The following is a 27,524-nucleotide window of genomic DNA, read 5'->3' as shown; positions in this document are numbered from 1 at the left end:
GTGTATGCAAATCGACATATTTTCGGAATCAATTACGCCAATGTGTCGCCCCAGCCTTAGTAGCTAGCTTGGATCTGTAGCTGTCTTTGCTTAACTTGCTTGGCTGTAAATACAGCAACTATCAGAAGGCCCAGTTCAGCTGCTGCTGACTAATTGACACAACAGTGTTGACAGTCAAGCCGAAGTCGAGCGGTTTTGGGAGTAACAGAAAGGAAAAATGCTGTGTTTAGACTGGTTATTAGCTATCAAGGCTTAGATAAGTTAGATAGCAGGCTAACCACCACAGAACAGGCTGTGTTCCAGCTAACAGAGGCTCAAATCACACACGTTTAGAGGATAAAGCCTCATACCTGAGAGCACAAAGTCGAGTGAATGGTCTTTGTCTGCTGTGTTCAGGTATGTTTAGTAGACTGGTTTATCCAGGTTTGCTTGCTCTGTCTTTCAGTCAAACTCAGCATTGCTAAACTTGCAACTATGGTGGGACATCACCAGTTAGCACCCCCTCTCTTTGGCCATCTTAAATGCACATGGGGGAAATGATGAGCTTACTTGGCTTACATGTAGTGGATAGACACAGAACAGAAGTTTGCACATCAGACCAGTCGTCATTTTGAGATACTGTCAACATATTTAAATACCGCTATGCCGCCCAAACCTGATGCTGATACAGGGGCGGTGATCCAGTATATTATTGTGTGTACATAAATTAAAACCATGCCTGTGGTTTCAGATCACGGGTCAGAGTGCAGAACACTCAGGTAGCCAAAATGGAAAGAAGAATAAGTAAGTTCTACTTATCGATTTTATAGCTGGTATTAGTAATTCATCATTCATGCCTAATGTCTTCCTGTTTTGTGCCTGTTGTCTTGTTATTCAGTGTTAGTTGTGCTGTATTGAGTCTAAATGCCAGCAGCAGTGTGTGGTAATAAATACGGCTGAACCCTGGCTGGTGGTGCTCCCTTAGGCCCTCAGCAGCAGCAGCGGTAGGAGCTCTGTTGAGGCTCTGAGCTCTGACACTATTCCCTGAGGCTTTCGGAAGGAACTGTAGTGAAGCAACAGCTGGCCAGAGTCACACAGTTCCATCATGGGACTGGAGACAGACAGGAACATGTCTGCAACACACACACACACACACACACACAGTTTGAAGACACCTCCGCTCAAGCTAGCTTTATCCAAAGCAACTTACAGAAGTGCTTAGTTGTCCATGCAGAATTCATAGCTAGTACAAAGATAATTATAAGCTTAGATACTGCTAGATACAATAGTCAGTACTAATGTTTAGATACAAACGCTACACTGTGTTGCACTAAAAGTGGTCAGTTCTGCAGAAATTGGCTCTTTAGATACCATAGGGGAGGTTCCTTCAACAGCCTTTTCATCCAAGACACATATTAGTCTAGAGGCTTGTTTTCCATGCAACTTGAAGAATAGTGGGTTGAGCTGAGCCATACTGGAAGCTCAGAGTGATCTAAGTATGGGATGGGAAAGACCAGCCAGGAGAGTGTTCCAGTAGTGAAGCCTTGAGATGACAAGGAATTGAACAAGCACCTGGGTGGAGCGAAATCTTTGGGTGACTTCAACAGATTTGCAACCTAAAGTCAACTATGCAGAGCCTTTTTAGTTCTACAGCCAAAGTGACCAGGGGGGGATGGCCAGATCACCACAGTTCCAGGGATGGACAGCAGCTCATCAGCTTAATTCACAATATTCATAAAGCTGGGTTTACAATTCAGTATTCTCATTATATGTACACCAATCAGCCATAACATTAGTACATTAGTAATATTGAATAGGACCCTCTTGTGCTACCACAACACATCTGACCATTCAAGGCATGGACTCTGCGAGAGCCCTGAAGGTGTCCTGTGGTATCTATCACCAAGATGTGATCAATAGATCCTTTAAGTCCTGCAAGTTGTGAGGTGGAGCCTCAATGGATCTCATCAATGAACCTTATGTCCCCATGACCCTGTCACGGGTTTACTGGTTGTCCTTTCTTGGACCACTTTTGTTTGTGCTGACCGCTGCAAACCAGAAAACCCTCACAAGACCTGCTTGACGTCTTGGAGATGTTCTGATCTAGTCGTGTAGGCATCACAATTTGACCCTTGTCAAAGTTGGTCAGATCGGGTTTGACCATTTGTCCTGCTTCTAACACATCATTTTCAAGAACCGACAGTTCACTATTAGCGCTGTTGCTGCCTGAAGTATCCCACACCCTGACAGATCTCATTGTAGGTAAAGACAAGCAGTGTTTTTCACATTGGCTGATCAGTGTGCGTGGCAGAGTGTCCCCAAACTTTTGATGGACAGTGTGTGCACTGCAGTGTGTGTGTGTTCAGACACCTGTCACCTAAAGGGAGGCACTCTTCCAGCTAATTTCTTCTTACTAAAGATAAAGCCGGAGGTTGAGCGGCGCTCTCCAGCTGTAGAAGACACTGTTGTCATCAGCGTTTCCTGATGTGCATAATTACAGTAAACTGAAGAGCGACAGTGGAGCACAAAGCAGGCGTAGCCCATGTTGAGTAATCCATCAGAGCATCAGTCATTAGCAGCTTTCGCTTTCAACAAATGACAAGGAGAAGCGAGGGCTGATGAGAGGAGGACAGGAGACAAAGACAGAGAAGAAAGAATGGCTTTGATTAAAGAGAGGCTTTCACTCGAGCTGCCTGTACGTTTCAGGGAGAGGGCAGAGAGGTTAGCTCTTCCCTTTATTCAGCTCCACTCGTCTCGTTCTTTCATCTATCCTTGTGTTTCGCGGCTTCTCTTATGGATCACTTTCTGTTTCTCTCCATTCATGTACACTACACGGGATAATCACAGCCTTGTTTGCTGATGCAGGTCTCACTTGTAGGGCTTTCGCAATTAATTGCATGTTAAACAAAAGTGCAGCGCCGTCGATCCCGAAGGGTCATAATATAAGGGCCGCGATACAGCCAGTGATTTCTAATCAGAGGAATGGCTGTTGGGTGCACTTTAATGCAATATTGTTATTAAATACAGTCAGCAATTATGATAGCACCTAATTTCCTTTAATATGGATTGGAAAGAACGAGGATACGAAGATAGATGATATTTCGTTTGAATTGTGCAACACTGATTCATTTTATTATGGAAGCTGGTTAAGGTCCATGTTTTATGTGCTGATATGTGTTATTTTCTATCCCAGTCACTGGAGCAGATTAACATGAACCTATTGGGACCATGTCTAATGTCAGGCGTGGGCTAGAGGTGTGTAAAGCCCCCCAGCGTTGAGCTCTGGAGCAGTGCAACTGTGTTCTCTGGTTGGTGCTCCAACCAGTACTTTTGGGATGAGCTGGGGAGTTGGGGATGAGATCCTGTCCTCACTAACGCTTGTGTCTTTGAATGCAATCAAATCCTCAGAGCAATGCTCTGAAATTTAGTAGAAAGCCTTCCCTGGACAGTAGAGACAGTTACTCCAACATAAGCCAGTTCATTTTATTAATACCTTTGATTTTGCATGAGATTCCCAGTATATCTTAATTCTATATTAATTTCTAAACTAAAAATATTTCACAGTACAGTACAATTGGAAATAGGCTTGTGACATGCATACACACACACACACACTCGCACACACTGAGGTTAATGAGCAGAAGGCAGGTGTGTTTGAGGCTCTCTCTGGTCTTAATGAACGCCGAGGGCAGCTCAGGTCCCAGTGGTCGCCCACGCATCACTGCTGTTCTATCGCCATTAGGGACGTCTGTGAGTGTGTGTGTGTGTATGTGTGTGTTCCTGTGTGCATGGTTTTGTGTAAGTGTGTGTGTGTGTATATGTCCGCGTCTGCTGGTATACTCTACAAAACAGGCTGACATGTCATCCATCATCCATTTTCCCTCGTTGCACTCCTGTTGGATTTTCATAAGCTGGTGTTGTAGAGCAGGGCTGCCTGGATTTGCATGGGCTGCACTGTCTAATGAACAAGGCTGTCTTCGGCCAGGAGCAGACTGCAGGACTACAGGAGGATCCTGCTTCAGCTACTGCTGCTGCTGACTCAAAACCCTGCACTGTCCACTGGGAGGGAAGGCAGGGTAAAGAGAGAGAGAGAGAGAGAATGAGAGAGAGAGGGAAAGAGCACAATGACTACTGTGGAGCTAAAGTGCACACAGTCAGCTTGATTCAAGGGTATGTGCATTTATATAAGGTAACCATGTAAGAATTACAACCCCTTTAGAATTTCTTCCCAATATTCCTCCCCAACTGTAGCCAGCCAATTACTCAACACGATCCCCCTATCACGTTTAATGCTCCCGATATTGGGAGGGTGAGGACTGACATGTGCAACCTATCTGCGCCTCTTTTCGTCCTGTTGTTGATGCAATGTCACTGGGAAAACTTGGAGCACTCGAAGGAAAGTGCTGGGTACCCAGCTCTGATGCTCTGATGCCGGCCAGAATCACACAAAAGTGATGTGGGGGGTAAAAGCAAGACATCTACACACCCAGAGAGAGCAAGGCCAGTTGTGACCTTTTTGATACATTGGCTCTCCATTTCAGAATTGGCTGCTCAGTCTTGTTCTTGGCCAGCTGTGCACTGTTTTGAAGCAGCCTTACTTAGTTTAGAGGCAAGAGAGCTGGGAGATGTGTTGGTTAACCCGTATCAGGAAGGTGGAACGTGCTTCAGATCCAAGGTAAATCACTTCCTCTGTGATGCCTGGTGGTTTGGGCCTATATGACTGCCACTGTAAGCTGTTCACTTGTCTGTATTGGCTTAACATCTTAGATCCAACCCAATGTGTTGCTAAGCAAGTATGACGCTTTTTAGGGCCGAAACAGGAATGTTCTTCCTAGACACACAAAATGTTGAGTGCTACCTCACCTTGCCTAGGGACAGAGACTAGAAACACACTTCGGGAAGAAGCTGTGAAGTTTCTCAGGCCAATAATTGAAATATTCTTGACTGACCAATTCAGCCATTTGATCTGACTCCACTGAGCAGAACAAGCTGAATGCAAAAAGCCCTCCCCCACTAACCAGAACGAGTTGGAAATAGGGTACGGATAACTGTAATGGGTAAACCACACAGTTTGTCCGTTTCAGAAACCCAAAAGTAATCGGACAAATGAATAGAATCTTAAAACAGTTTTCCATTACAAAGGCTTTCCTGTCAATTACTGCCCGGAGTCTGCAATCCATAGACATCTCCGGACTCTATAGACATATCTTCTCTACCGATGCCTGTGGATTGCAGACTTTAGGCAGTAATTGACTGAAGCAATTTGCTAAACTAGGCAGTTTTGTTTAGGAGTATACTCGTTTGTCCGATTACTTTTGGGTTCCTGAAGCAAAGGAACTGTGTGCAGTGTAGTTATAGCTAATAGCCATGAAGTCCTTATACTCATAGTTTCAATTCAAATGCAATGAGGACTACAGAGGGAAACCAGTCATTGTGCCTCTGTCCAAATACTTCTGGACACTGTATATAACTTATCTGTTAGGAAAGATCAGAGCATTTGTTATATCTTTATGGTGTGTGTGTGTGTGGGTGTGTGTGTGTGTTACCCAGTAATCCCCTGATTCTCTGCTTGGGTTTAAAGATAAGAGTTTAAAAAGCCACAGGCCTCAGTCCTGCCAGGTCAGAGATTAAAGCTGTCTATCCCACCCCATCACTCATCACTCTGTGTGGGTGTGGGGTGTGTTTGTGTGTGTGTTTGAGAAAGAGACAGAAAGCGGGAGGAAAAGTGGTGAGGTGTTAAGTGTTCCTAACTTCCTATTAAAGCTGTGAACGGGGCTGTTAAACACGCAGAAGGAGCTCTCTGCAACTTTTAGGCTTTCTCTCTGTGTCTTTGTTTCAGTGTCTCTCCATTTTTGTCTCTGCTTGTAGACGCTGACACTTATCAGATGACTACAGTTCGGACGAATAATCTGTCCGCTGGATACATTATGCTGTGCGGATGTGGTATGTCAGTCAGACTCCGCATGGCCTCCAGTTATTTTCCTAAATGTAGGCCGTGCAGGACTTTGGCAGGGGTTCTTATGTAAGAGTGCTAAAGTAGTGTACCATGGTACTGTGCATGTTATGAGGGATGTCCCCCTTTTTTAACTGCTTAATTTAAGTCACTCGGAGCAGTTTGCCGTGGAATGTGTCGTAGCAGAAGAACAGTATCAGTGGTGCTGATAGGAACCAGCAGTGTTAAAAGTATACAATCCATGAGGAACTTTTGGAGATTCTTCAGTTTGAAACTGTGGAGGAACCTCTTAATGTGCCTTTTCTTCTAAAAACCTTATAAATATATATTAAAATACACCCAGTGGCATAGTTAAAGCAGGAATAACTAGTTTTTTTTTTGCTCATGGGCTCCCCCTACAGTTGTGGAGTGTATTTTGCTCTATACCATTGCTATAAGCTGAAGAACAAAGGATTCCACTAACAAATTAAAACAAAATTGGGTGGCAAGCTAGCCAGCACAGTAACCAATGCAATGCAGATGACTCTTTCCCAGTACTGACATCTGAATGTGTTGCTAACATCACCTCAAGATATCTAGCTAGCAGCTAAAGTTCTGACTTAGCTTATGATCAACACCTATTACATCTAAACATCAGGCAAGCACATCAACACAAGACAAGTAAACCAGCTAATAAGGCATTACTGACTAGTTCAACAGGAAGATGGCCAGCTCGGCATTTGCCTTCCATCTTCCATTTGATCTTTGTATCAACATTTACATATATGTTTATATATCAGATAAAATGTCCATATTTGTGTTGTTATACATCACAACCCTTTGGTTTCTATGGACACTACTGTTCAGAAAATTCAGACCTGTAAGTTCTCTTAGCAATCTAATCAATTAATTTTTCAAAATCCTTTATTCATTCACCAACTGCAAAATGACAATTTTAAAATATCAGAGATGTCCCGACCCAGTCATTTCCCCCAGATCAGAGTCTCATAATACTGAATATTAGCCAATACTGATCCAATCTGATGTTTGTGTTTGTCTGAACGCTGTTCTAAAAGCAATGAATTGGAACTGGATCAGGCTTAAAATTGCCCCATCCATTAAAATATGCCTGGATCCGCCCTAATCCTGATCCACTGAATCGAATTGGGACATCCCTAGTAAATAGAATAATGATATTTGAAAGTGTTTTTCCTTCTGTTCCTCAAAAGTTACCTCATTCATGTGAGTGTGTGTGTGAGTGTGAGTGTGTGTGTGTGTGTGTGGGGGGGGGGGGGGGGGGGGGGGGCACAAGTCTGTACAAGTCGTCTTCTTTTCTCTCTGTGTCTCTCTCTTTATGTCAGAGTATATTGAAATGTGTTGGAGGGGGTCAGCGGTGTGACCTCTGACCCGTGGAGTGGATTGGTAGGATGTCCCTGTGTGTGCCCGTGGTATCGCTGAATGGTTGAAGAGTCGCCCGGGGCAACGAGGGAGGAGACGGTGAGGGCAGGAGGAGGGTGTGCCCCGTGACTTCAGAGCGGTTGCTAGACAGAGAATGAGGTGTGGGGGAGGGGGGAGAAGAGGGGGGGAAGGGAGAGAAATGAAGACCATGTGACTCCGCAGCAGCTGTTAGATAGAGAGAGAGAAAGAGATAGTGTGTGTGTGTGTGTGTGTGTGTTTGGACACAGGGAGTGAAGGAGTGTGAGTTGCTGTGGTGCTTCATTAGATAAGCTCTACACAGCACCCATGAGCGGAGAGATAGAGCTAAAAGAGAGGGAGAGAGGAGATGACATGAGGAGCACTGAGGGTGCTGATTCTCGGTAAATGAAAGAGTGGAGAATGCTGAATGTGGAGGACGCGCTGGGCTGGGTGATATACGAGGAGCGCAGGAGTTGGTCCTCTGTGGAGTAGACCGCTGGGGTAGGAATCAGTTTAACTTGCATTTTGAGTGTAATTGCATTTGCTCGGTGCTCGTGTGCTGATCATTCGATGTGTGTGTGTGTGTGGGTGTTTGTGAATGTGGTTGTATTTGTCAGTATTTACATTTATAGTATAGTTCTCATTCTTTAGTTCTAAAAGAACAATAGTTGTTACACTAGTGTAATATAGTATGTAAATTAGGATGTTTACAACTTATTAATTAACACTTTATTACTTTGTCTGTTTTTTCTATGTCAAATAGCTAAAACTCTGTTCCTGTTCATTACCTGTGTGTGTGTCTGTGTGTGTGTATGTGTGTGGAGAGGGCTGCTGTGTTTGGCAGTATTTACATACATTCATAGTATGTTCAGTCCATGTAGTAGTATGTACTATACTGGTGTAATAAATAGTTTACTACTTATTAATTAACAGCTTATTACTTTGTCACCTTTTTATCAGTTAAGCAACTCATATTCCTCTGTATTTGTCTGCTAATTACCTATGTGTGTGTGTGTGTGTGGGGGGGGGGTTCTGTGTTAACATTCACATTTATACACATAGTATGTTCAGTACTTTTTTTACCAGCTTTTTGACTGCTTATCAATGAACACTTTATTACTTAACTTTATTTGAGCAGCAAATATCCCACCAGAATATGTATATAATAATGTTAATTACCTGTGTGCGTGGGGGTGTGGGACTGTATTTGGCAGTATTTACATTTGTAGTATGTTCAGCAGTTCTTATACTAGAACAATAGTTATTGTACTGGTGTAATAAATAGTTTAACTAATTTACTACTTATTAATAAACACTTTATTATCAATGCCCCCCTGCTTATTACCTGTGTGTGTGCGTGTGTGTGTGGGGTGCTGTATTTACATGTACATCTATAATAAAGTCAGTTCATTCTCTAGTTGTTTATTCATGCAAAAATTATTGTACTGGTGTAATAAATAGTAACTTGCAACTAGTTTACTACTTATTAATAAACAGTTTATTACTTTAATTTGTCTGTCCGTGAGGTAGCTAATACTCCCAGCTGCGTGTGTGTATGTGGTTGTGTCTGAGTGGTACTTTCTGAGCAGGGATGCTGTGTATGTGTGTGTGTGTGTGTGTGTGTGAGAGAGAGAGAGAGAGAAAGAGAAAGAAAGAGAGAGACAGCATGAGTGGTGTGTTTGAATGTGTGATGCAGATTTGAGCTGTAATGAGCTTTCAGTGGAGGGGAGTCAGGGGACGTGCTAATGCTCTCTAGGACCACTAAAGCCGCTAATTTCGTTATTAATTTGCTCTTTGCAGTTCAACATGGGGGCAAAGGGTGAAGCGCAGGTTACTGTGATAAAGCTCATGATGCATGTGTGTGTGTGTGTGTTCGTGGAGTGAGTGAGGGAGTGAGTGACCAGTAATGGCCATTATGAGATACACTCTGTGTTCAGTGCTAGTAATTACACCATGGTGTCCACACACACACACACACACACACACACACACACACACACACACACACACACATTCTCTCTCTCTCTCTCTCTCTCTCTCTATTGTAGCCTCTGGGGTTCAGCTCCTCACACAGTGAATCCGCAGTCAGTTCAGTTCATCTTCTCATTAATTATACTGTCATGTACATGTTGTGATGCAGAAGCAGACCCCCCCACCACACTGTCACATCCACTGTGCTGAAGAAGTGTTGCTGTAGGTTTGTAGATGGACGCATGGCATTGATTTGCTCTGGAGGTGTAGCGTAATCCAGTTCTGTTATCTTTCCATTAACGGAGCCACAGGACCAGAGGAGGGATGCGGTTTTAGATGTTTCGTACTGAAGTAAAATCCTGTAAGTGAGGATGTGCGTGTGCGTGAGTGTGTTGTTTGCAGAGAAAGCACTATCTAGAGGTCATGGCCTTTGGTGTGAAAGTGACACCTGTCTTTGTCACACACACGCACATATACACACACACATTCATTTTACTATTAGCTTTAGTTAATCCCTCTTTTGCTTACAGGATCTGGAATGCAAATAATAATGAAAATAATCACATTTAAATCTCCCTCTCTCTCTCTCTCTCTCTCTCTCTCTCTCTCTCTCTCTCTCTCTCTCTCTCTCTCTCGTTCTCTCTTTTTTGCTCTCTCCTTTTTTGTCTTTCAATCTCTCCCTCCCTCTCCCTCCTTTCCTCCCTCCCCTCTGCCCCTTCTGTCCCCTTCAGGCATGAGCCATGAGCCAAAGTCGCCATCGTTAGGGATGATCTCCACAGCAACGCGCACCACGGCGACCGTCAGCCCCCTCACCCCCTCCCCCATCAATGGAGTAGTGGTGGCCAATGGGAGTCCAGTGTCTCAGTCTGCTCACTCCGGATTCGCCGCTGCTCTCCGCAAACTGGCCAAACAGGCAGAAGAGCCTCGAGGTGGGAGAGACCTCTCTCTCTCTCTCTCTCTCTCTCTCTCTCTCTCTCTCTCTCTCTCTCTCTCTTTCTTCTCCTCCTCCTCCTCTCTGTCTGCCTCTCTCAACCCTTCTTTACTCACCACATGCTTTCTGTCTCCACTCGCTGTTTGTCGTCTCAGCAGGTCACACAGTTTACCACCATTACACACTTCTGTGTGTGTGTGTTGCTCTTTAGTGTTGCTCTCAAATACAAAACATTATAACACATTGTTTGATTATGGACTCATATAGAGGCCTTTAATGCTTAAATAGTTATTAATTATATAGTTTATATGGTTTCCTTCTGCCTCCCAAAAATACATGTTAGGTGAATTGGAGATGCTAAATTGCTCCTAGGTGTGAATGTGTGTGTATGTGGTACCCTGACACATTTCTGTCTTAGATGGGTAGTATTTAGATAGCAGTTTCTAAACTGGAAAATCTGTGTCCAGAATTGACAATGAATACAGCTTAGCGTGAAAATCACTGTAAATATCGTGATCTAATTTTTAGAGTATCGCCCACCCCTAATCTCACCCTACTGTCATCTTCTGACACTATACAAAGTGCTTATTAATGTTATCATGTGTCCTGCCTTATGTCACCTTAGGTCACATGTTCACTTCAGTGCTACAAGCAGTTCTGTGCTGTGCCAAGCTCCTCTCTTAAGAAAAAAGAGGTTCAGTACTGAAGTACTGAAAAGGGATCTATGACTCTTTAGTAATAGTGGAACCTATTTCAGTGCTGTATGTTGTAATGTTGTAAGGTTTTAGATAAAACCGTCTACAAAAGGTTTCCCACCATCGGATCAAGCATTTAACCCGGACAAGAACTATATAGGCATTCAAGTGGTTCTTTGAGTTCTCTTTGAGCCTTTTCTAAAGAAAACATTTACAGTGTGAGATTTGGGTTCAGTTTCTTTTTTGCCCCCCTCTTGACATCGGACCCAGCATTTTCTTTCAAGATTTGGCCTAATTCCGATAGCCCTGATACTGAAAACGGTATTTCCATCCAGCCGTACTTCCCCTTCTTTCTTACCCTTCACTTCCTGTCTCTCCAGAGTCTCTTCTCCTGCAGTCTTGTCCTCCAGGACATTTCTAAGGCCTAAGTAAAACCTTGAGCAATGCAATAGCCTGAGCTGTATAGTAGTGGTCCCACATCCACATCCCACACATCCCATTTTTTCTCTCTCAACAACGGCCACGGTTTTTGGTTGTGGTAGTAAGGATAATATTATTTAGATCAGTTAAGGTTTTACTACAGACACACAGATACACATCAATACCACACCCCCCCCAACCACCACCACCTCACCCACATACACACACACACAATTTTCCTCTGAACTGCAGGCTCTGTTGCCGTGGTCAGATCACGCTGAATTGATTTGAATAATATTTGCATGTGGATTCTGCTGAGTTTCAGATGGCTGGCACATTATTGAGATGCCCATCTGTCTGTGTGATTGTGTTCAAGCCTCGGCCAAAGGGGGACACACGGACACATTCACAAACACACACTTGCGCACACACCCACGCACCCTTGCCTGCTCACTCGCACACAGACACACACACATACACACACATTTGTTTTTTAATGATATGTTTAACACACGCCACAGCTTCCATGGAATTTGCCTGTGGTCTGCAAGCTGTGGCTCTTGCTGTCAGTGATGTCAAACAGAGGCTGCAGATGAAAGAGCTGCAAGGCTGGTGCAAGGGGATGGATCAGCTGATCAGGTGATGGGGTGCTAGTCTTGTTACTATCTCTCTGCCTGTGTTGAACTGGCACTGCTCTAAGGCCCAGATTTTGGATGATTCGGATATGTATTCCGATGCACAGCTGAGGATGAGCTGATTAATGTCGAAGCATTTCGCCAGGCCAGAAATCTTAGCCTTTGCAAGTCAGCCTCAGCTTCTCTCAGAATGAGACACGCTTTAGCTTGTGTGAGACTGGAGTAGGATGTTGAAATACTGCGGAAATTCAAAGGTTCTTCTTGCTCTCATTTTTTAGTTCTGCATCTCAGTCGAGTCGAGGCTAGAAAATGAGTTGCAGCTTAAATTGTTTAAATAGTTTGTAAGATGTTTAGTCTGTACCCCCCCCCCCTTCTCAGTTTGCTCACTGTTTATTCCCTACTGTTAGGACGTCCCCTATTCCATGGGGGGGGGGGGGGGGCTCCTATTCTCAGGCTTATGACTATAGAGAGCTGTGGTGTTGATGGGATTTGAACCCCCCATCTATTTATTTATTTATTTTATTTGACAATACAGCAATATTGGAACTGCAACATACAGTTATGTACAAGAACCACATGCACTACGTTTAGTGTTTATAGCGAAACACTCATTTACAGCATCTGGCTACATAGGGGACTTAAATTCAATTCTATAAAAGACAAGACAAGACAACCATATTCACCATTTGTGACGGTCACAGATGGAATTTGGGTTCCGCTATTTGATCCCATTGGTGCAGTGAACACACAAATACACACCAGTGAAACACACACAATGACCGTGAGCACACGTGCCCGGAGCGTTGGGCAGCCATTGCTGCGGCGCCCCGGGGAGCAGAGAGAATGAAGGGCCTTGCTTAAGGACCCAACAGTGGCAGCTTGCAAAGCCTGGGTATCGAACCCATAACTGGTCATCAATAGCCAGGAGCTCTAACTGCTGAGCCACCACTGAAATCTCTTTTAGCCATAACACCTCTACTGAAAACAGTAATATTGGATTGCGTTTTTAACTCTGTGGGTAACAGAAAACCTCTAACAGAAAATGCAGATTGACCAAATAAGGTTTATGATCTCCTGTCTTTGGCCAAGCAGGCAGTTTGACAGTTGTGCCACTCTAGAGACTCTAGGGAGCTGTGAGACCATGTATATATATATATATATATATATATATATATATATATATATGTCCAAGTAATAACAGAAGGGTAAATGTACTGAGACATGTGTTATTATGGAGTAGAGTGGCACAACAGTCCTACTGCTGTTCATCAAGTGTGTGGAGATCATAAGTTCTTCATAAGTCCCAGCAAGGCCTTAGTGCCCTGTTGTCAAATGCCTTCCAGTCTGGGGACAGGAGATAGGAGAAGTTCTAGATGGGAATAAACAGTAAGCAAATGTGAGTTAGGAGAACTTGTAACTGAACTGAAACGTTCTAACTTCACTTTTCAGTTACTTCATGGTTTTGAAGTTGGCCTGCCTTTAAATTCTTTATACTGCAGTAAAGAAATAGAATGAACTGAACAGTAATACACCATGCAGTAAATCCCTTAAGCAGATTCTAGGAAGCCTTCATTAAAAAAAATGATGCAAATGGATACAACCAGTTTTCTCACTGTTAAAAAGGCCATTAGACTGATTTTGAATCACCTCATTGATACGTATATTTAAGCATTTGCATTTAACTGATTAATAATGCTCATGCCCTCCTGGTCTGTTTCTTTAGAGGCGAGACCTACCCATCGTTATTAGGTTTAAAAATAGACTTTCTTGCTTCGTGAGTAAGTCTCTGTGTCTGTCTTCAGTTCTGACCACCCATGTTAGTTTCTTCCTCTTGGCTTTGATTAGAAAGAGAGAGACGGGAGTGAGCAAGAGAGAGAGAGGGAGGGAGTGTGTGTGTGTGTATGTGTGTGTGTGTATCGACTGGTCCAGTTCTTAGTGTGGTGTGGTACAGTAGTGCTTCTGCAACTGAATCAATCTGATTTATCTCCACTAATTGCCATTGGCCCTCCACTGCTTACTGAACCATATAATGCCTGTCTCTCTGTCTGCCGGGCCTGCATGCTTGCCTGCGCGCCCGTCTCTGTGGAAAGTTATGCTCTTGGTTGCCTGTGTGTGTGCATTGGTGCTTATGGCTGCACACAAAATCTCTCTGGAACAGATTACATGAACCTTTTGGCACCATGCCTAATGCCAGGTGTGAGCTAAAGGGGCATAAAGCCCCCCAGCATTTAGCTGTGGAGCAGTGGAACGACGTTCTCTGGAATGATGATGGCGCTCCATCTAATACTTTGGCATGTGTTGGAGATATATGGATGAGGTGGGGTGGTGATCATCCAACATCCTGACCTCACTAATGCTTTTGTCGCTGAATGCAATTAAATCCTCACAACAAACCTCCAAAATGTAGTAAAAGCTGTCCCTGAACAATAGAGACAGGATAAAAGTTTTTTACATGAATGAATGAACAAGTGTCCAAATACTTTTGTCCATGTCTGATGTCTGTACATATTACTGTATGGTGTAACCATACAACATTAGGATTAATACAGTGGACAGTGCAGCTACAGTCCTGAATAGGCATGTGTGTGTGTGTGTGTGTATTGAATAAGCTGTGTACAGAGACGGCAGTTGGAGCACTATATGGTCAGGGACTGGACTGCAGTTGTGTCTTAATCAAAGGCCACAGAAGAGCAGATTAACCCTGACCTCCTGAGGGAGTAGCACATTTTAAAGTGATGAGCAGAGGCTTAGTGTGTTACACACACACACACACACACACACACACACACACTCAGTACACACACACTGCATACACACGCTTAAACAGACGCTCAGGCTTACACAATTTAGCAGGCACATGCTTATGCTCTCTCACACACACACACACAAACACACACACACTCTTATCACCTCTGTGCAAGCCCAGGCACTCAGAGAGGGGTTGACCTACTTTGCTCCTTTTGTTGGGTGGCTTAGACAGATGCTGCGTAGTGTGTGTGTGTAGCCCTGAAGCAGTATGAAAAAAAGAATTTCACACATCCAAAGCAGCATTGACTTCACCCTTACAGTCCAGCTGGACTCAAACAAACACTGTGAGTGTTAATTCAGCTAATGAAGATTTTACACACACACACACACACACCCACACACACACACACAGAGTGGTCTCATGTCATGCCTAACATTCTGACTGTTTTCCAGGAGTGTGTCAGGCGTGTGTGTGTGTTTAGAAAGCAGTTGAAAGGATATCTCACCAAAGAATACACACACACACACACACACACAAACACACACATGCAAGCATGTGCCCCACCGCTACAGGTTTTCTTTAATAAGAGTAAAATGAAGGCGATCAGTGGGAGAAGGTGATGGTCTTTATGTGTGTGTATGTGTGTGTGTGTGTGTGTGTGTGTGAGTGTGTACCGCAGGGGGATTATAATCACTGTTTGTTTCTTTATCTTTGTAAACTGGCATCTGATCTGACACAGAGAAGAGGGCTTTGATAGTGAGGAAGTTGGCAGTCAGAGACGTGATGATGCATGTACACTTTATCTGACAGGCTGCCTGCTCTTTCTGGCAAACACACACTTGTGCATGCACACACACACACACACACACACACACACACACACACAGACAGTATCTTTCTTATCTCCTCACTCCCCTCATCTTTCATCTCCACGTTTTTTCTGGATCGCTGGAGGATTCTTCATCTCTGTATTTACTCACTAAGAGACCAGAGGATTGATGTGAGTGAAAGGCAGTGGTTTTACAGCAGGTACAGAACGTCTTCAGCTGAGACTTCATGGACCTACCTCTCTGCTTGACTTAACAGAGCTTAGTTTAAACAAGCTATAGAATTTAAAGCACCTGAAAAGCTTAGGTTAAAAACAAGCTGTTAAACCTGGCAGTGCTTACTCAGCACTGACATTGGAATACATGCAAACAGCTACAATAGAAAAAGTAGAGATTTTCAGTATGCTGACCTCTCTCCCCCCACATCTGTCAACAGATATTCCTGTGTAGATCTGCAGTCTATTCTATTCTATTCTATTCTGTCCTGCTCGTTTCTACTGTGTTCTATTGTATTGTGTTCTATTCTATATAAGCCAATTCTGTTTATCCAAGATTATATATTTTGTTGTGTTCTATTATTTTCTGCTATCCAATTCTATTCTATTCTATTGCGTTTTTTTCTTTTGTATTATTTTCTGTTATCCAATCCTGGTGTCAGATTCTGTTCTATTCTGTTCTGTTTGAATTCTCTATGTTCTATTTTCTATTTTATTGTATTTTATTTTATTATATTCTGTTTTAATCCACTTTGTCCTATTTTGATCTATTTTCTTGTGTTCTATTCTATATGGCTCTCCTCTGCTCTGTTAATGTTAGATTTGTCAGACTGTATGTATTATGTGTATGTTTTGCTGCAAATGTTCTCTCAGCCTTTCACTTTAATGCTTGTTGCCGGAAATGTAATGCTGTGATGTGTTTGCTTTAGGTGTGATTCATTATATTTGTATTATTTCATACAGTACAGTGTTATTATTTATTGATTTATACATCACCCCACTGTATATCCTTTCCTTCTACCAGTAACCAGCATGTGTGTGATCTGTTGGAGAGTGCATGGCCGAGTAATGTGTGAGTAATTAGTGAGTAATTAGTGAGTAATGAAACCTATTTTTTCTTTCTGTGTCTTTTAGGCTCCGCCTCTATCAGTGGTGAGTCATCGCCAGTTTCCTCCCCGGCCACCAATCACAGCTCTCCGGCAGGCACACCTAAACGGGGTCCCCTGGCTCCGCCCCCTGGGGCCCACAGCGTGTCCAGCACCCCGCCCGTGGTCACCATTGCGCCGACCAAAACAGTGAACGGCCTGTGGAGGAGCGAGGGAAGACAGGTGAGGCGGAGCTTCAGTGAGGGAAATGTGAAAGTGTGAGCAGTGGAAGAGCATCTGAAGAAAGGTGAAAGGGTGAAATAAACGGTGGAGGATCACAGCTGACAGCACTGCTGAGGGAAGCTGAGGATGGATGAGTAGAGAGGCAGAAAAAAGGGTGCTGTCTTTCTGTATGCATGCGTGTGTGTGTGTGTATTTGCGTGTCCGCTCGCTCTCTGAGAGGTCAGAGAAAGCACAGTCGTCCATCACCAATCTACATTCACCCTGTCAGCCATTACAGAAATTTACCCAGAGTCCATCAAACTGCCTGAGCACAGACACACTTCATCTCTCTCTCTGTCTCTCTGTCTTTTAACTCTCCCTACAAATGTCTATCTCTCTCCGTCTTTCTCTCCCTTACACACTTCCTATGATTTTCTATCTTTATTCTATTCTATCTTTTATTTTCTCCTTCTCTCTCTCTCCTTATAAATCCCTCTCTCTTCTTCTTTCTGTCTCCATTCCTCTCTCTCACTTTACTCTACTTGTGAAGTATGTGAAACTATCTTTCTCTGTCTTTCTCCTTCTCTCTCTCCTTATTAATCTCTCTGGTCTTTCTTGTCTTTTCCCTCCCTCTCTCCTACCTCTTCCTATGAATTTCCCTTATTTCTCCCTCCCTATGAATCTTTTTTTTTTCTCTCTTCCTGTGAATCTCTCCTTTTCTTCTCTCTCTCCTTGTCAATTCTCTTCTTCTTCTCTTTTCTCTCTCTCTCTCCCTCTCCCTCAAGCTCTTGTTCTTTCCTTTCTTTTTCTGTCTTTCTGAATCTCTCTCCCTCTCCTGCTCTCTTTCCCTCTCTCTCTCTTTTTTTCACTCTGCTTATGAATCTCTCTCTCTCTCCTCATAAATCTCTCCCTCTTTTCTATCTTGCCTTATGAATCCTCTCTCTAACTCTCCTTTCCATTCTCTCTTTCTATCTCTCTCTCTCTCTCAGTCAGTGACTCTCCCCTTGAATCTCTCTCTTTCTCTCTCTAACTCTTCCTCTGAACCTCTCCCTCTGTTTAACCCCCTGCTCTCTCTCTTCCTCTCTAACTCTCCCTTTGAACCCCTCTCTCTCTCTTTAACCCCTGGCTCTCTTTCACCCTCTCTTATGCTCCCTTACAACCCCCTCAACCCCGGCCTATCTCTCTCTTTCTCTCTCGCTCTCTCTCTCTCTCTTTCTCTCTCTCTCTCTCTCTCTCTCTCTCTCTCTCTCTCTCTCTCTCTCTCTCTTCTCTCTCTCTCTCTCTCTCTCTCTATTTCTTTCTCCTCAGTAAAGGAGTAAAGGGCAGATATGGTGCATTGGCACAGAGACTCTGACTCGTCGTGTTTTCATCCTTCTCTTATTTCTTCTCTTTCACCGTTTCTTCCTCTCTGTCTCCGCTCTGTCTCCTGCTCACTTCCTCGGCACTGTTAGTGTAGGGGTATACATGAGACTGTAAAGGGAAGTGATTCAGAAGCTGGAGATGCTTGCCTCTAAGTGTATGTGTGTGAATGACCAGAGAAAAACTACAAAACCATGTGTATATATACACAATTTGTGTGTGTGTGTGTGTGTGTGAATGGGCTTTTTCCTGCAGGGTTATGCCTCTTATAAGGGGTAGATTCAGATGAAGCGGGGCACACTGTGGGTTTTACTGCTCTTCTGTCTTCTGTGTGTGTATATGTGTGTGTGTGTGTGTGTTAATGGGTTTGATGGGTTTGTTTGTTCAGTGCTTGATCTCTGTGTGTCTGTGTGAGCCTATTTGGCCGTGCAGTCACTGGGGGAGCACTTTAGACAATGCCCACTTCCCCCGGATCAAACCGGCCTTTCACCACACACACAAAGAGCCCTCTGTACCGCTGCCCAGAGGAGGTGGAGGGAAGGAGCCGCTCTGTTGGCCGTGCAGCCAGCTTTAAAGCAGGACTCTCTTCTTCCGCTCTGGGCCTGACCACACACGCACACACACACATATATATAGTGACACTGGCACTATTTGTGCATCTTAAGTCACAGTTTTGAACATGTTTGACTACAGCAGCAGTTTCATTCCACAGTCACATCAATACTAGGTCTTCTAACCAGTGTTGCAGGAATGGCTTTGACCTGAGTGAGGAAGTGAGGAAGGGAAAGAGATCAGTGTAGTCATCATTAGAAAGCCTGCTTTGAATCACATTTCCATGCTAAATACATTATGCAAAGTATACAGTGATTTGCATCCCCCTGCTGATTGTTCCTCCCTGTAAATGTTTTCTGTCTGTCTTGTTACAGTGTATGAGGGATGGACAGGGATACAGCGTTGTCCCTAAGTAATTGGACAGGGACACAGGCACCTTTGGTTAAACTGAGACAACGACTGAGACTAATGTGTGTTGTTTTTTCTCTATGTGGGCTCCACCTATAATGAATGTAAAATCCTCCTATTTCAAGAATAAAATCAATTAGACAGTTAGCTTCTCAGTTAGAGAGTTCTTTCTTGGTCAAGTGTGTGTAAGGAAAGCTGGCCATGACAAGGATTTTTAATGGCTAGTCCCCCAGACCAAGATTAAACCAAGTATGTTTTTTAATGCAGTTATTGAGTAGGTGGCTATTATTATTATTATGGTTGGGATGAAATGAATGTTCAGATGTCATTTAATAAGCTATTTACAACCCTGTTATTTTACCTGAAAAGGCTTGTAAGTCTGCTTTTATTGGCTGGTTCATGGAACCAGGGACAGCTTATAGAAGCTACATATTCTAGCATAGCATAGTCAATTATTCCCGAGTGGACTCTCAGCGAGATATGCTGTTAGCAAGCTGGAGAGACTGTAGCCGGTTAGCTTTTTAGTATCTCCTTGTTCCTGTGGCAACCCATATTCCCATAACTAAAGAGTCTGGAGGCGATGTGCTGCTCTCCAGTTTTAACACCATATTCTACTGAAGTTGCTGTGATGTCTTGCCGTTTCAGGCTTTCTCTAATGGGCTGGGTTTATGTACATTTTGGGGGTGTAAATATTAATGAGTCAAGGCTGTGACTGGATTGGCCAGTTTTCCACCTCTCTTCTGTTTATGCAAGGTTGTCTTTTGAAGGAGGACACACCATTGTTTGAGGTTCATGTCTTATCACTTCCATGTACTGAGCTCTCATTATTTAACCATGCCAAGTAAGCAGCTTCACATTCTAGGGCCCCTTTAAATACATTGGCATTGAAGATTAATCCAAGACTAGACTTAATCCATGTCTACTTAATGTCAACTAGATGTCTATGTCAGGTGTAATCCAATAACAGTTTGGAACCTGTCCAGTTACTTATGGACTTCACTATGTGTGTACAAAATCATATAAACAAACATACCTTGGCGGTTTGGATGTAGCATATTGCCTCTTTTCTTCATCCACCATTCCCTGTGTGTTTGCAGGCTGAAGCTGGACTCCGAGTACCTGGAAGGGAGCGAGTAACTTCAGACCCTCCCGTTCCCCCTCCTTCCACCGCCCAGGAGAAGAGCGCTGCCTCTCTTCCTCCTCACCTCTTAGGAGCGCCCTTCCCTTTTGGTCTGAGCCCCAATGCAGTGATGCAGGACCCTCGTCTGCAAGCCCTAAAGTAAGAACCACACAGAACATTAAGGTTTAAACTTAAAAAACGTTCTTCACACCACCACCTCATGGTTTCTCCGCAGTCATGTTTGTGGAGATGTCCATTTTCTTCTGTCTAGAACCTTCATTTTAATCCCCCATCTTTAATCATAACATCAGCAAATCTGTCTGTGTCAGTTTGTCTCGTCAGGTGCCTCATGTTCTGCAGTCCGGAGCGGTACCTGCAGGGGTCCCAGAGGAATACCTGCGGGGCGGGTTCCGCCCCTATGCCTCTGCTGAGGAGCTGCGCATGCCCTCACTCCCTCTAGGGCTGGACCCCAGTACTGCGGCTGCTGCTGCTGCTTACTTCCACTCAGGATACCTGCCCCACCCTGCGCTCTCCTCATACAGGTGAGTGTGTGCGCTGGTGTGTTGAAACAGCCTTCGTCAGCTAGTAAAGCGGTAAAGCTGATATGTCACCTCATAACTACCAGTTGTTTGTGTTCAGGTGGTCAATGGCAACTGGTAAGTTTATCATGTGAACATGTATCTGCTGGGATGGAACAGTGATATCACTGGCTGTGATAAAAATAATTTGCTGACTGCTGGGCCTTGACTGCTCACCTCAGGTTAACATTACAGTCTTTTATGCCTGTTATGATGAAATTGAAGTAGCATTCGTAGTATATTGAGCATAAATATGATCCATTTGACAGCCTGGAGTAACCTTTGCACCTTTGCTCAGTGTGCCACTTACATTTTGTTGGTGCAGAAACAGCCTGCCTAATTTTAAATGGATTTTGTAAACCCAATTGTCCATCCAATTATCCACCCCATTTGTTAGTACTCTCCCCATCACATCACACTGGGAGGGTTAGATCTGACACATGCCTCCTCCGACACATGCCTGACCAGCCACCGACTCTTTTTAAACTGCAGCCAATGCAACATTACCGCTCTTGGAGCACCAATGCCTGTGGTGGCCAGCATAACACTGAAGTGGGGAGAGAGAGCCACCCAGCGAGCCTCGGGTCATGGACTTTGCCACTGGATACCACTGGTGCCTTTGGTGCTCTTTTTATGGGCCACAAATCGTCAGCTTGGCTTTGCTGTGTGTGTATGTTTGGGTGGAGGCTCCTGCCTGTCCACTGTATATGATGTAATGGTTATAATGAATGAAAATATGCAAGCGTGCACACACACACACACACACACACACACACACACACACACACACACACACACACAGTATCTCTCTTTCTAACTCTCCCTCTTTCTCTCCCTCTCTCACTCTCTCGCTCTCTTTCCTCGTACAGCACTTTGTGTTCGTCCAATATTTATTCAGTGTTGTTGTTTTGCTTTTAGGTATTAATAATTTAGTCCAAATCTGTGTTTATTTCTTTTTAAATGTCCTGTTTTTTAAACACACACACACACACACACACACACACACACACACACACATACAAACACACACACATACACACCCAAACTCTTCTAGCATGTTTCTCAGTGGAAGTTAAAAGTACTGGCACTGAAATGGGCTGTACTGTTGGTCTCAGAGTGTGTGTGTGTGTGTGTGTGTAGGTGTGGAGAGTGCTGGGGTTAATGAAGTGAACAGATATAGATAGTGATGCAGCAGCAGGAGCACTAATGAGCTGCTCTGTCTCTCTCACTTTCTCTCTCTTTAGAATGGATGACTCCCTCTGTTTATCTGCCCTGCGTTCACCCTACTACCAGCTGCCAGCGGGGGGCGCCCTGCCCTCCCTCCACCCATCTACTGCTCACCTCCACCTGCCTGGGGTCCGCTACCCTGCAGACCTCAGCCATCAGTCTCTGACAGCTCTGCAGAATGAGAGGTGGGTACAAACACACACACACACACACACATTTACATAAAAAACGCATACTTGCTCAAATAGATGTATACACTGTCACATTCATACTGTGCCAAGGTTGGGGTAGCTCAGCTTTCCATGTCAGTTGGAATTTACATCAGGAGTCTACACTGCAGATATAGTGGAGATGTCAGGATGTGTTTTTTTTTCCTGACCATGGTCTCAGTCCATTCAGGACCTGCAAACTGACCCAGGGCTTGTATTTTGGTGTATAACAGACATTTCTCAAGTCAGTAGAATTAGTGCAGTTTAGGTTAGATGCTGGCCTGTGTCTCTTAAAATAATACATTTGGACCATTTCTCTTGATGCTATTTGCACAATCCCTACAGCAATGTTAACAGTAGTAAGCTACCTCTTTAGATGACTATAGTTTTTACCACCCTTTTATGTCTCTATACATCTAAATTTGGTGGCAAAGTGAAAGTTGAAAAGTCGTTTTCTGGTTGCTTCAGTGACTTCAACCCAAGCTTAAACTTAAATATATATTTTTTAACCACTATATGTGTTTAAAAAAACATCCATTTTGGGCTTAATCCGGACCAAATCGGACAGACTAAACACAGTCCAGTCTTTTGTTGGGACTAAATAAACTACATTTAACCCAAAAAACAAAAAAATGTCCATATGATGACTGCTTCTAGGTGGGAAGACTCTGGTCAACTCATTTTAAGTTATATTCACAAGTTATATGAAAAAATTATGTTACGTATGTTGTATGTAAGTGTATAGTTTTTACTTGTCCTAATAGCTTGTGTGGAGGACTAGAAAAGTAAGACTTTCATTGTACCGTGTTGAAGATAGAGTAAAGTGATGAGGAGAAAAGGTTCACACAGTAAAAAGGCCAGCTGGTGTTGTAACACAGAGGACTACACTGAGAGAGGTTCTCACAGTTCTTCAGTAGTGTGACACTGAACACTGATGTTGACTTCCTTTCAGAAATTACAGGTTTTATGGTGTCTCAGCTACACTGCCGCTGTATTTGATGTTTGTGTGACATAAGTATTTCTTCCTCTCAGTGTTGAAACCACTGTCACTGTTACCCCTGCATGTGTAATAGCCACACACTGACACTTGGGATACTTGTGGCCAGTTTAACCATGTCGTTTTCACAAAAGGCAGCATTTTCCACGTCCAGTATTCTACATTGCAGGCGTTGTTCTTGCTTATGGCTGAAGTTGTGGATGATGTTTCTTAATGACACCCAAGCAGTAACAAGGAGGATTGCTTATTAGTTATCCTATCTCAGCTTTAGCTAAAGTGTCTCAAGTGAAATACTTTACTGATCATTGACATTATTGACATTAACATAGTGTTGATCAGCTGTTTCTCATTGCGCTCACTGCTGGTCACAGCCGGGTCACAGCGCTATAATCCAGTGTGGTGTATGTTTTGCTTTGATGGTTTAGGCTGGTCTACCAGCATAAACAGCTGTGCCAAACCAGTCAACTAGCATGACCCACCAACACACTGGTTAATCAGCCTGACCAGCTTGACCAAACTGCTCAACTAGCCTTACCAGACTAGTCAGCCAGTGCAGTGTGACCAGCTTGAAAAGAAGCTTTGTATGTAAGGAACAATTACCAGATTCGAATTCTGTCAAAAATTAAAAACAGTAAAAATATAAAAGGTACTATAAAAATAGTTTTGTGTGACGATGACAATAGATCATTTATCCTTCTCATAACCCACCAGAGAGACTACATTTTTATAGTGGAAGGCAAGTTTCACACACTGGTTGTTGCAATTTGACAAGGGTGACCAACCAGTAGAGATTTTTTTTTATAAAATAAATTCCATTGTTTAAAAATCAAAATGAGTTTGTTTTTAAAATATTTTACACAATGTTTTAAGGCATACAAGTCTTAACAGTTAGGAGTCCCTTACTATTATCACCAGCACTAATCTGTTAAAACTCACCTGGGTGGCTTTCCTATTAGATCAGGATAAGACCCCCCCGCCTTTTCTCTAACCTACATTATGAATCATGAATCTCTTCCACTGCACATACCTATAGATATATTGTGTATCTATTTAGTGTTTATATGCAGCTAGGATTTTCACACACCTTTACACATGTGTTAATGTGACGTTACAAGAGTAGTGATTTATTTTGACTTGCTATGATTCAGAATTAATTTCCCAAACTGGCTGAACCGACATTAATCCCAGTCCTGTATTCCTGTTGGCATACGTATGTCACACATATGTACAGTCATCCTTATACAAACAACCCCACACATAAACATACAACACACATATACATACACACACCCTCACCCTCACCCTAAAACACACACATACACATAGACGTTCCATGTGGGCTATAATCTGTTCAACTTTTCCTCCTCATGTTCAGTAGTAAACAGCATCAACACTTCCCTGTGTTCCTGTTGCCTCCTTCTGAGTGTGTTCTTTATGTTCCTGTGGAGAGTGTTGCATCTCACACCCTTTGTGTGTGTGTGTGTGTGTCTTTGTCTGTGTGCGTGCATGCGTGTGTGTGTGTGTGTCTCTGAACCTCCGACAGGCTGCAGATGGAAGATAAGCTTCGCCAGAGGGAGAGGGAGCGAGAGAAGGAGAGAGCGCACGAGGCAGAGCGAGAGAAGGAGCGGGAAAGGGAGCGAGAGAGGGAGCGTGAACGAGAGCGCGAACGAGAGCGTGAGAGAGAGAGGGAGAGAGAGAAAGAGAGAGAGCGGGAGAGAGAGCGTGAGAGAGAGCTGGAGCGGCAGAAAGAGAGGGCGAAGGAGAGAGAGGTGCAGGCGGTGCGGGCCATGGAGAAGCACTGTCTGAACAAGGAGCTGTACTCACACTCTCACACACACGCACTCTCTCACAGGCAGTACATGGAGGAGCGGGCCAAGCTGGTGGAGAGACTCCCACCAAACCGACCAGGTACCACTTCACCTGAGGTCCACACACAGCGTGTCTAGTGCCTGTAGAGAAGTATTGCCAATAGAATAGGACTCTCTGAAGCAGATAAACATAAACCTCTTGGCACCATGCCTAATGCCAGGTGTGGGCTAGAGGGGTATACAGCCCCCCATTGAGCTGTGGAGCAGTGGAACTGTGTTCTCTGGAATGATGGTGCTCCATTCAATACTGCTATCAAATTCTCACAGAAATGCTCCAAAATCTTGTAGAAAGCCTTCTTCCCTAGACAGTAGAGACAGCTACTGCAACACAAGAAGGATCAACTCTTTTTTTAAAAGCCTTGATTTTGGAAGAAGCAATGAATGAGCAGGTGTCCCAGTACTTTTGTCTATAGTGTATTAGCTTCCTAGATATATTTCAGGCATCTGTGAAGTGTCTTTGAACAATTATATAGCGATTATGCCAGTTCAAACTGAACGCTAATTAGCTTCAGATCTGGGATTTTTGTATGCGATCTCCAAACTCAGGGCTGTCAAGGCCTGGCCATTGCTCTGTAGGCTAATGAATGCAATCAAGGCTAGTGTATCTCTTAGTGCTAGTGTATCTCTTATCTTTTATATATGTAAGTAAATATATGTATGAGTAAGAACATCTGCGAAATATGCAAATGTGTTGTTCTTTACCATTTTCCTGAAAAAAATATGTGGAAAATGTGGTTAGTGGCTATTAGAAAAAAACGCCAATAAATGCATTTTTGACCACAGTCAGCAAGCGTGCATAATCCTATGCCATATGCTCTAGAATGTAAATTATCCCCTTTTTTTCCATAGAGAAAACCAAAGAGGCCTCAGTACTGGCTCCAAAGCTGCTGCAGCCTGGCCTGTACTCATCCCTCCCCACGCCTAGCCTGCTGTCCTCCCCCGGAGGGCGTTTGGGGCCGGGTGCAGGTTCAGTTCAGGGGGCGCTGGCGGCCACTGCGATGCTCCAGCGCCAGGGGGAGGAGGAGAGATGGCTGGCCAGGCAGAGGAGGCTGAGAACAGACAAGGAGGACAGGCAGGGTCCAGTGACTGAATTCAGAGCGCACGCTCCAGAGCCAGGCCCAGAGCTACAGGAACTGCACAGGGACACACAGAGGTGAGGGTGGACCGGACTGCAGTGGTCGTGTTTTACATGACCGGACTACATTTTACACTTACACCTGGTGACTGTAGAGCCGGGAGGGTTAATAACACAAAGTAAGGTCACACACAAGGTCCCTTGGTTTTTAAATCTCCAGTGATATGCCAGCTTTTGGCCCAGGGCTCATGGCGTGATCTAAATATTAAACCTAGTTATTGCACTGTGATGTTTTCCTCTGTGCTGCAGCGCTGAAGTAATCCGATGGGGATTGTTGTGTGTAATCCAGGCAGTTCTGTTCTGAATCATACTGATATTGCTTGGGCACTCTGGGTCAGTGTGGGGTTGGGAGTAGCTTGAGGCCAAAATAAAACTGGAATAGGAAATGTTTCTTGAAAAGAGTCCAGGCTGAGTTTGTTTTGGTGGGAACACTTTGTAGAACGCTGCCCTCTTGTGACTAAAACAGGATGGTTTTGCTACTCACAGCCAGAGGTTCTAGTTAAAATGGAACTAGTTATTAGTTCATCTCAATTTTTTGACATAATTTGTGTCTGGCATTTGGCAATTTCATGATGAATGAACCAATAGAAATGCCTAAAATGACTAGGAATCAAATCTTTCTACATTGACTTTTTTTTTAGAAGCCAAGAAAGTTTTTTCCTTCTCCTGTAAGGTTGTAATTTTGGAGATTCAAGTTTTTGTGTGACAGTTACAATTATCAATTGCGTGTACAGTAGAGACCATTAGAAATGTTTACATTTCTTAGAATTTGTCTTAAAAAAAAAGGAAAAAATAGAATTTTGACAAGAGACAAAACAAATAAAAGTGAAGAGAAGTAAAATAAAGGAGAAACAGGGGGTTGCACTATTTCCATGTAAATATTCAAATGGGCCCAAGTGAATGGGGGACACTGATCATGTTAAGACCTTTTTTCAGAAAGACCAGGAGCTTTTGTAGTTGTATCTCTTCCATTAAAGCTCTGGTTCAGATGACAGGTGGATCTGATCTGCTCATCAGAAGCTTGTACACAGTTTCAGAAGTCCATACAACTCTGAAAATGTTAAAATGTATTTTCACTGGTGGTCTCAGACCTTTGGACCCCACTAAGCTTAAGTAAAATTTATAGGCCTAAACTCATTCTCAGTCCACAGTTAGTGGTAAAAGACTAGTAATATTGTCTTTGATTTATTAGCTTTATTTTACATCACATTTG

At 43.6% G+C, this 27,524-nt stretch overlaps 1 protein-coding gene across 3 annotated transcripts in view; it reads left to right on the top strand.

Moving 5' to 3' along the window:
- Positions 1-27,524, top strand: part of LOC140546627 (genetic suppressor element 1-like) — a 60,347-nt gene that overhangs the window by 25,035 nt on the left and 7,788 nt on the right. For 2 of the 3 annotated variants that reach the window (XM_072670012.1, XM_072670019.1), the window contains exons 2-8: positions 10,030-10,227; positions 16,686-16,879; positions 20,275-20,456; positions 20,627-20,839; positions 22,120-22,287; positions 24,852-25,216; positions 26,026-26,329. In XM_072670012.1, coding sequence (XP_072526113.1) covers positions 10,030-10,227; positions 16,686-16,879; positions 20,275-20,456; positions 20,627-20,839; positions 22,120-22,287; positions 24,852-25,216; positions 26,026-26,329 — 1,624 coding nt within the window. Of the gene's footprint in view, positions 1-7,559; positions 7,829-10,029; positions 10,228-16,685; positions 16,880-20,274; positions 20,457-20,626; positions 20,840-22,119; positions 22,288-24,851; positions 25,217-26,025; positions 26,330-27,524 lie in introns of those variants that run through there. The other variant, XM_072670027.1, reaches the window with a different exon arrangement.

This window comes from Salminus brasiliensis, chromosome 2 (assembly GCF_030463535.1).
Source record: "Salminus brasiliensis chromosome 2, fSalBra1.hap2, whole genome shotgun sequence".
Lineage (NCBI taxonomy): Eukaryota > Metazoa > Chordata > Actinopteri > Characiformes > Bryconidae > Salminus > Salminus brasiliensis.
Note: the sequence above shows the minus strand (reverse complement) of the source record. Positions and strands in the feature narration are given on the sequence as shown.